Genomic DNA, 10,943 nt, shown 5'->3' with positions numbered 1-10,943 from the left:
ACTAAGTTGATAGTCTGGTATGGCCCCCGGGCACACCAATCATCATAATAACATAACATATAAATTATTTGAAGAGAATAATATTATTCAACAAGAATAGCCAAATCACTGTCATAGTCAGTGCATCTAAGGGAGACTTTACATGAGTTAATTATTTAATACTTAAATCAGAGATTACTGTCTTAATCAGATCCTTAATCTTTGAATGATGTATACATGAACATTGATATAATCAACACCGATATAAACAAAATTAAAACAAACCCCTCAAAATCCAATACATAAGCGTCCAAAAAACCCTAACTTTCTCATCTGGTCGATCCTGTCTCGGAAAAAGACAAACCCAAGTACATCCCCCCTCTCTCTCTCTCTCTCTCTAAAACTCGCCGGTGTAACGCCGGAGATACCCTAATTTCCGACGGAAAAAAGATCGATCTCGATCAGATTCTCCTCCTCCACTTCAAACCCTACCTTCCCTTTCCCTCCCAAAGGAATCTCAATCAAACCCTCTTTTTCTTCTTCCCACACGAAGCAGAGATTCTCCGGCGAATCCCACCCCTCAATTACTGGAAAATCCAACGGGAATTCTTCACCGTCCCACGAACTCCCGGAATCGGAATCCGGGTAATAAATTGCGATTCCCACTCTCCGTTTTTCCCATTCCGGCGACTCTCCCTCCTCCTCCTCTCCCTCGTACTCTTCGTATATTACTTCCAACGGCCCTCTTCGATTCCATTCCATCAACGTATCGGAAAAATGCCTCTTCATATCGGTTTCGGTTTCGCATTTTGAACCGATTTCTTGGACTTGTGGCCGAAAAATAATCTGGGTGTTGTTCTTTTGGGCAGTTCCGAAACGGAGAAGGATGGCTAAGAGAAATCCGGTAGAAATTAAGACGGGTGAAAAGACGAGGCTAAGAAAGAGATGAGGGAAATAGAGAAGGATTAAAAAGGAGAGTGCGACAAAAATAGAGAAGAGAGGGTTTGAAGTGAGAGGGGATAGAGAGAGACATATTGTTGTGAGAAATCCAACGGTTTCGATTAAAACCTTATGGAAAACAGAGGCTATCTTCTTCTCCCAATTTGCTCGAACTTCACCTTCAATGAAGAAGAATGAGATGTTTAAAGGCCAATTTTTTAGAGAAATGGCCTTAAAGATGGAACCCATTCTGTCGAAAGAAGGAAGAGAGGAGAATAGAGTAAAGATTGTGTGAAACAGAGGAGGGCTTTGGTTTCTTGGGTGCAAAAGGGTTCGAGGGTGGGCATATAAGAGGAGAAAGGAGGTCGTGATTATTTCGAGCGAAAGACAGAAATGCCCTTCCTTTTAAATAAGATTTACTAAAAATAGGTTAATGTTGTTTTTGGCTCATGTTAGCATTCTCAAGAGAATCCTCAGACACTACTAATTAGTTTATTCTCAGACATAACAGAACAGAGAACATGACCTTGGATAGCATAGAATAGAAGAAAATGATCCATGCAGACGAACCCAACTAGTGTCAGGATCAGACTTAGTCAATTAAAACCCGGTGGATCCATTCACTTTCTTCATGAAATTTATTTAAAGGATTCATTAGCCGAACACAACTAGTTTGGACAAAGGCTTAGTTGAGTTGAGTTGAGTTGAGTTGTATTAAATTTATGGGTGTAGATTCCAATTCTCTTACCTATTTTATAAATGCTTAAGAGCCAACATTCATGGCTTATTTTTGTATCACATGGGTCGGAATAACTTCCACTATCCCAACCAACTATATTTTCATAGATTGAAAATATTGACTTGATTAATCTCTATTTAGAACAAATAGTAAATTTTAATTAAAATGTACGAATCATGTTATCGCCCATTCCCATGCATCATAGATTCATAGATCTTCCGACATAAAGGGGGCCGTTTGGACACAAGGATTTTATAATCCAGGATTGTAAAATCCTGAATTTTACAAACTAAAAACTGGATTTTATATGCTAAAAACTAGATTTTATAAGCTAAAACCTGAATATATGCTATTGTTAAGGTGCTCGATGAGTTTGAATTATCTTAAACCTCAACTTTCTATTTGCGTCCTGATTTAAATGTGTATCTTTTCAAACCTATTAGCATATGTTTTCTTATAAGACCCATGACTTTCTATCAAAACTTTTATGTCTGTAACCCCAGTCTAAGAAGCATATGGGTGGCAATTTGGTAACTCAGATGGAAATGCTAGGGCATTTTTATAGTAATATTAGTGCGGGTGACTCGGGGCACTATCATCATCGCTGGAATATTTTGCTTTTGGGAATATCTCTATCTAGTCATGTTTATTTCCCAATATCTTCCCGTCAAGATCCCTTTAACAACATGGGATGGCCATTTCCTTTTAGCTTCCCCCACTCCTTTTTGTGTACAACAGCAAATGGGCCATGAATTTGACTCATGCTAAGAGAAAAAGTAAGGGATATGGAGGGTGCCTTGAGATATTGGCAACTTGAAACTTTGAGAATAAGCTACTATGCAAATTTATAACACTACATTGAATTTTCAATTTAAGGGTAAACGTTTTGGGTATTTGGGTTGATATCATGGGCTTAGGACTTGGACATCTAGACAATGGTGTAAGAAGTTGAATTCAAGCAAAGTAAAAGATTAATAATAATGGGTTCTTTCTCAGCGGTTTGTAAAGACGTGTTATCTGCTCCGAATTATTAGCTTATATCTTGGTATGGCCTGTTGACACCATTAATTCTAGAACATTGAAAGATAAAGGATTTGATGAATAGTATTTAAATGTTTCATAAAGATTTATGTAGCAGATTAAGGACTTTATCATTAGACCTCCATAAAGCCTAGTTTTCAAAAAAAGGTTCTATAACATTAAGGTCAAAGGTATAGTAAAAAAACCATAGATTTCAATACTAAGTTTCTAACAATGAGATTTATAGTAAGGATAATGGCTAAAGGTTTAGGTTAAATAGAGTATTTAAGGCCTTAAGGGGCCGTTTGTATATCAATATTTTAAAATCTTGGATTTCCTCAAAATCCTGGATGGGAGATGAGAGAAGAAGGAGACCGTCCGTCATATTTTGATTTCTCGTTCCTCTTTTCGTCGAGCGAGAGAGTAGAGTAGGAGATCGTCCCATGTTTCCAGGTTTTAGAAATCTCAAGATGGGGGAGAGATTTCTAAAACTTGGATTTCTTACTTAAAATCCAGGATAATGGATTGTAAAATCCAGAATTTTATACCGCCTTCAAACTAAAACCTGGATTCTAAAATCCACATATCCAAACAGCCCTTAAGTTTCAGAGATTGTGTACTAGCCGATATGAGCAGGGGCGATGCCACATGAGAGGAAAGGGGGGCAATTGCCCCCCTTATTTTTTTGGAAAAAAAAAATATGCCTTTATTTTTTAATAATTTTTTAATACTTAACCGCTTTTTTTAAAAATATGCCCCCCTTTCCAATCATCCCTAAGACAGAAAATAAGTTTAAAATTTTAATTTTACCATTTTTATCTCCTTTTTTTGTGCAAAATTTACTATAGTTTTTGCCCCCTTGTGCAAAATTTCAGATAGAAATTTTTTCCATCTTAATTTCAAGATAGATAAAAAATTACTATAATTTTTGCTCCCCATGTGCAAAATTTCTGGCATCGCCCCTGGATATGAGGTTTAAGTTATAAAACATAGGAACTTAAGGGGCCGTTTAGATACAAAGATTAATAATCCAGGATTGTAAAGTCTTAGATTTGACAAGCTAAAATCTGTATTTTATAATATAAAACCGCACATTTTTAATTAGGAACGTAAAATCCAGGTTTTAACTTATAAAATTTAGGTTTTTACAATCCTGGATTATAAAGTATCCAAACGGCCTATAAGGGTGTCTTACATGATTTGAGGCCGCAAAGATTTTATCGTTCATCCTAGAGTTGAATTGAATCAACATGGATCTAGAGAAATTGATCATTTTACTCACTCATAGAATGCTATCGCTATGGAAATGTCGGAGACCCTACATAGGACTTGCAAATACTTAATCCTCCTTAAAAAGAAAATTAAAAAACGCAATCATTAAATGTCGGTGTCACTTGTAAAATGTTATCACTACGGGTGTTTGGAAGTGGGAAAATTTTTTCCTTGAAAAATGAGTTTTCCAATTCATTTTAGATGAAGAATACTTTCTAGGGGTTTTTGCAAAAGAAGTCTTCTACTTCATTTTATTTGCAAATAGAGTCGTAACGTTTGAGAGAACTTTACAAATCAGATCATGTCATTGGTTTGTGACCAAAATGCCCATTGTAGATTTCTTTACTCATAAAAAGACCAAAATGTCCTTGTATTTAAAAAGACCAAAATGCCCTTATGTATATACTAGCATTCTTATACATGAAACGACAAAAATTACGGGCCCTACTCTATGCATGGGCTCGGGTGGAGATCGTGGGACCTACCCAATCATAGCATTATTTGCCTATGCATGCGATGCATAGGTGTAAAAACAACCAGCGCACCCTATCACAACATATGCTTTTAAATTGTGAACCCTACTCTATACATAGGCTCTACCCCATAAGAACATAAGGAAAATTGGTGGGCCCCACCTGATGCATGGGTTTGAGTTGACTTGGTGTGACCTGCCCTATCAAAACATATCCGTGAGCATCATGGGTATTTTGGTCTTTTTAAAAGATAATTTCATCTCAGATGTAAGGACATTTTGGGGCTTGTCAAGAGTAAAAAAATAAAAATAAAAAAAAATAAAATCTACGACGGGTATTTTGGTCATAAATTGATGTATTCACCTGATTTGCAAAATCCACGCAAAAGTGATTGTTTGAAAATTGTGGAACTATCTTTTTGCAATAAAGTAAATTCGAAGACCTCATTTGCAAAAACCTCTACTTTCTAAAATAAAACGAAATTAGCTATTTTTATAGGAAATTTGAAAGGGAAATGATTTTAACGCGAAAGTAGCTTGTCGTTTTCCTTTCAATGGGCAGTCAAAAGGTTTTCACAGTTCCCCAAAAGCTCTGAGAATCCCAATTAAAAAGCAAAACGACATTCTACTTTCGCTCCATATAAAAACACTGCAGTGTTGAAATCATTTCCCAATTGAAATCCTACACTCTAGAAATTAATTTTTTTCATAGAATGCCATTTTTCCTTGGAAATTCTTTTTGGGAAATGTTACCAGCACTACTGTATGTTGATGAGGGCACTCCTCACTTTATTATAAGTACGGTATGACCCACACCATAAGATGATCCAAACCGCCCATTAGATGGACCACAGCCTAAATAGGCAGTGACCCAAAAATTATTTCCATAGGTTGATCCTAACCCTCCGATCTATAGAGTGTTAGGATCAACCTTCTAACATTCAGATCGGAGGGTTAGGATCAACATATGGAAATGATTTTTGAGACACAACCTATTTAGGATGTGGCCCATCTAATGGACGGTTTGGATCATCCTATGGTGGGATCCATACCATACTTTTAATAAAGTGAGGAGTGCCCTCATCAAAATACAGTAGTGCTGATAGCATTTCCCTTTTTTTTTTCCCCCTCTAAATTTCCTCCACTTCGTGATGGTCGGGGAATCTTCTCACTCTTTATTTAAAAAATGGGAAAAGAAGGTTGAAGTTCAAGGGAGGAATAAAATCTAGTAACTTGCCTCTTGCTAGGACCAATTATTTAATTAGATAATACTAAGATGCATGTGGTAGATGTATATTATTGTTTGGCAATATGGGCCTTCATACATATTTTGAGGACCCAGACTGCTTTATTTGTCTAGAAGATGAAGGAAAGAAAGAGATATTTTTAATTAGGGATTTGCTAGGGAACTTCACGGAAAGGCATTTCACGGCTTACTTTTGCAGAGAGAACAGCTACACACGGCTAACTTTTGCAGAGAGAACAGCTACACAGGGTCCCACACGTAAGTAGCAAAAGTCTGCCGAGAAATGCCCTAGCAAATCCATATTATTTAGGGAAAATTCTTAAAAAAAATGTGATTTTTAACTGAAAATCTCAAAAAAGGGTTGAGTTGGTTAAATCCTAAAAAAGGGGTGAAACGCATCTCGAGGCATGTTTTAAGACAAAAATGCCCTTGAGTTGCTTTCCCTTCCAAGAAGGTAAGAAACGGATCACAATGCATTTCACCTACGCTTTCTACCTTTTTACCTTCTTCTTCCCCAAGCCAACTGCTGAAACTCCATTGCCTGTTGTAAAACTCCATTGAAATTCTATTGCAGACCGGTGATACTCCCCTTGAGAACATCTAGATTTTATTGGATCTCACCTTCTTCTTCCCCAAGCCAACTGCTGAAACTCCATTGCCTGTTGTAAAACTCCATTGAAATTAATTCCATTGCAGACCGGTGAAACTCCCCTTGAGAACATCTAGATTTTTATTGGATCTCTTTATTTTCTTTGGCTATGAAACCTAAGGTTCTCTGGTAGGTTCATTGTCATACATATTCTTAGGTTTAACATGTTCCTTACAATGCTATGGTGTATTGTTATCATCTTGTTTATTTGTTATGGTCTTGTTAGGCATTTGTTATTGTCATCATCCTCTTTACAATGCTATGGTGTATTGTCATCATCTCTCTATCTCTCTATTGCCCTTCTATTTAGAGTAAACCAGGATGAAACTCATGTCCATACAATTAAAACCATTATTTAAATGTGTAGAAGCAATATTTTGTTCTCGGGACCACTGTTGATATGTGGGAACCAGTATTTGGTCCTCTCAACCACTAAGTAGTGGTTCCAATGGTTTGAATAGTGGTCCTGAATGTGGAAATACAATGAGGACCATATGTAGAAGATCAGAACCACTATTTAAACATTTAGGTAATCTATTTATACTGTCCTAACCACCATGTAGACCTCTGAACCACTATATAGTGGTTCCGAGAGTATAAATAGTGAGAATAAAAGGTTATGCAGCCAAAACCAGTATAAAAAGTGAGAATCAGTGTATAAATAGGAGATTAAACACTCAGAACCACTAATTATACCTAGGAACCACTATTTACCACTATGTAGTGGTTCTGAGGTATAAATAGTGGTTCATGAGTATAAATATTGGTTCATACATTCTAATAGTATTTCATTGGGTCTCAAAGTTGTCATGAATTTATAAACAGTGGTTTAAACACTCAGAACCACATTTAGATGAAAGGAACAACAATTAAATCCTTCCAAGCACTAAATGTGGTTTCAAGATTCCTACGAACCACAACTATAGTCAAAACCACTATAAAAAGTGAGAATGAGTGTATACATATTGGTTTAAACACTCAAAATCACTAATTATACACTGAGAACCACTATTTATACCTCGGAACCACTATTTACCACTATGTAGTAGTTTTGAGGTATAAATAGTTGTTCCAGGGTATAAATAGTGGCTCATACATTCTATTAGTATTTCATTATATCCATTATCCTTTTTGGAGTGCTTTTCGGATCTTAGTTTCTGAGTCCGGGTCACAAGTTATTTTGAGTCAAGTGGGAACCATCCATCAAAGTGTTGTAAGTCGTACTTATATTGTACATAGTTAGCGCTTAGAGTTAGGGATCAAGAGAAAGTGGAAAGAAACTCGAGAGAATGGACAATTTTTATCCAAACAAAAATACATAACATGAAATGTTGTTTGAAGTTTTGAGTATGTTTTCCATAGGCTGATCCTCGCCCTTCAATCTACAGAGGTTTCCATAATTTGAATTTCCTCTATGGATTGGAGGGCTAGGATCACCCTATGGAAATGATTTTTTAGGCACAACTTATTTGCATTGTGGCCCATCTAATGGAAGGTTTGGATCATCCTATGGTGTGACCCGTACAATACTTTTTTGAAAAATGCTGGAGTATATGGGTTTACACCATATGAAAACTCTTTCTCATGAAGAAACAATAGGTCTTCCCTACCACCAAGTCAAAAGCCAAGCGTATTTATGTAGATGAACACAATTTCTAGAAGGGTAGTGATAAATTCACCTCGTATTTTTAAAAATGGACTGTACAGTCCACACCATAGGATGATACAAACCGCCCAATTGATGGGCCACAACATAAATAGGTTCTGCCCCAAAAATTATTTCCATAGATGATCCCAACCGTCCAATCTATAGAAGTTTCCATAATCTTAGTCCCTCTTTAGATCGGATGGTTAGAATCATCCTATGGAAATGATTTTTGGGGCACAACCTATTTACGTTGTGGCCCGTCAATTGGGCGGTTTGGATCATCCTATGGTATGGACTGTATAGTCCATTTTGAAAAATATGGGCTGAATTCATCCTAGAAGGGGGCTATACATTGGAGTTTTACTAAAGGCAATTGAGTTTCAACATTTGGCGTGGGGAAGAAGAAGCTAAGAAAAGGTGAATAGGGTTTGTGAAATGCATTGGGATCCATTTCTCAAAAAGGTGGAGGGGAAAGCAACTCAAGGGCATTCTTGTCTTAAAACATGCCTTGGGATGCGTTTCACCCCTTTTTGAGAATTTAGCCAACTCAACCTTTTTTTGAGATTTTCAGTTAAAAATCCCCTTTTTTAGAATTTTCCCTATTATTTATTATTAAAAATTATTTATTATTAAAAAGGGAAAATGATTAGAAAAATGTACCTTTTGTCTGAAATTGTCAGAAAAGGAGGCTGTTTTCTAAATTACCAAAGAAGGGAGGAGAGAGAAAACTTAGCCCAATTGAGGACAAAAATACCCCCTTTCCCTCTTGCCAAAGTTACCCATTTAATCATCCCTTTGCACGTTTTCCAACAGTCACCTCTACCTTGTATTCATGATTGCTACCTTTTTAACTTCTTCAACATCTTCTCAAAGCCAAAATAGAGGTTCATAGTGCTAAACAGTGGTTCTTATTGTTCAAATAGTGATTCGGAGTGCTACATAGTGGTTCCTTAATGTTAAAACAGTGCTCGGGAGTGTTAAATAGTGGTTCTAACTAAATAAATAGTAGTCCTTAGTGTTAAAACAGTTCTTTGGGAGTGTTAAATAGTGGTTCTTGTTGTTAAAATAGTGGTTCTCAGTGTTAAATAGTGGTTCTTTAGTGCTAAAATAATGCTTGGGAGTGTTAAATAGTGGTTATAAGATGCTAAATAGTGGTTCTTAGTGTTTAAATAGTGGTTTGGAGTGGTAAATAGGGGTTCTTTAGTATTAAAATAGTAGTTTGGAGTGTTAAATAGTGGTTCTTTAGTGTTAAAACAGTGGTTCTTCAGTGTTAAAACCATGCTTGGGAGTGTTGAATTGTGGTTTTAATTAACTAAATAATGGTTCTTAGTATAGTGGTTTTGAGTGCTAAATAGTGGTTCTTAGTGTTTAAATAGTAGTTTGGAGTGCTAAATAGGGGTTCTTTACTGTTAAAACAGTGGTTTGGAGAGTAAAACAATGATTCTTTGTGTTAAATAGTGCTTCTTTAGTATTAGAATAGTGCTTGGAAGTATTAAATAGTGGGTCTAATTAGCTAAATAGTGGTTCTTAGTGTTAAAATAGTGGCTTTGAGTGCTAAATAATGGTTTTAAGTGTTTAAATAGTGATGCTTAGTGTTGAATTGTATTTCTTTAGAGTTAAAATAGTGCTTGGGAGTGTTAAATAGTGGTTCTAATTAACTAAATAGTGATTTTTAGTTTTAAAATAGTGGTTTGAGTGGTAAATAGTGGTTCTTAGTGTTTAAATAGTGGTTTGAAGTGATAAATAGAGGTTCTTTAGTGTTAAAACAGTGGTTTGGAGTGTTAAATAGTGGTTTTTAGTGTTTAAATAGTGGTTTGGAGTGCTAAATAATGGTTCTTAGTGTTAAAATAGTGGTACTTATGGTTAAAACAGTGGTTTTTAGTGTTAAAACATTGCTTGGGATTGTTAAATAATGGTTATTAGTGTTAAAATATTGGTTCAAAGTAACAAATATTGGATCAAAGTAACTAAATAGTGGTTCTTAGTGTTAAAATAGTGGTTCATTCATTCTTATCTTAGCCTTTCAAGGTTTGTAAATATGGTAGAGGGAAGGGCTTCCTTTATCCTACACGTTGATGGATACTTGAAGGATGCAATATCATTCAAATACATTGAGAGGGAAAAGATGCCTCTGATAGTGAATAAAAAAAATTAAATTCTTAGAATTAGTGACCCTAATCACAACAAAATTGGGACTATATGAACTAAAGTTTCATTGTCTATAAAATGTTGGTATATCCTAGACTCATTTCAAATCATTCTATATGATATTGAAAATGATGATGACCTTGAGCTGGTGATGATGCTTTTTGACAATAATGTGATTAATTCTCTGGGCCTGTATAAAGAGTATAGAGTTGGAGGAAGTAATTTTGTGGCCCGTATAAATCTTGGCGTCCCTCCTTATTGTACTCCGATTGCATCGACTTTGGGTCCCTTGATCAATTCCATCTCTACACTCCCTTTGATTACACCGGTTTTAAGGGTTTCACGCAATTTAAAAAAAAAAAAAAAACTGGAATGCAGGTCAACCTGTAGGTCGACTTTTTTAGTCTCTGTTGATAACAGATGCTAACAAGTCGACCTATAGGTCGACTAAATAAGTAGGTCGACTTGTTTAGTGTTGGAATTTTTAGTGATTTAAAATTTAATAAATCAAGTTTGTTTTTATCTTTTCCTATTTATTAGGGAAGTTACAAGCTGTAAAACGTTATGAGATATTTTGGGGAGTGGGAGAGATTTTAGGAACGTATGAAACATCCACTCTTTTAATATCTCTAACGGCTTTCTCTACTGATATAGATAAGTGTGAGAAAGCATGCCTTCTTCGAATGATCTCTTCCCAAAACAATCAGTTATGTAGAAAACCCCCCACATCTTTGTTTTTGGTTTTTCTTAGTTTATATCTTTTATTGTTTTTTGCGATACGGGTGATTCGAGTTCGTGAGAGCATTTCACTGCACAGAAACAACCCTGAAT

General features: G+C 35.8%; 1 protein-coding gene across 1 annotated transcript; it reads right to left on the bottom strand.

The window, feature by feature from the left end:
- Nucleotides 1-408: 408 nt before the first annotated feature.
- Nucleotides 409-768, bottom strand: LOC143885601 (uncharacterized). Its single transcript, XM_077389806.1, has one exon. The coding sequence runs from the start codon at nucleotides 766-768 to the stop codon at nucleotides 409-411; it is 360 nt and encodes a 119-aa protein (XP_077245921.1).
- Between the last annotated feature and the right edge of the window lie 10,175 nt (nucleotides 769-10,943).

The sequence above is a fragment of the Tasmannia lanceolata genome, unplaced genomic scaffold (genome assembly GCF_043159265.1).
Source record: "Tasmannia lanceolata isolate RefF3 unplaced genomic scaffold, GAP_Taslan_0.1 ptg000008l, whole genome shotgun sequence".
In the NCBI taxonomy this organism is placed as follows: domain Eukaryota; kingdom Viridiplantae; phylum Streptophyta; class Magnoliopsida; order Canellales; family Winteraceae; genus Tasmannia; species Tasmannia lanceolata.
Note: the sequence above shows the minus strand (reverse complement) of the source record. Positions and strands in the feature narration are given on the sequence as shown.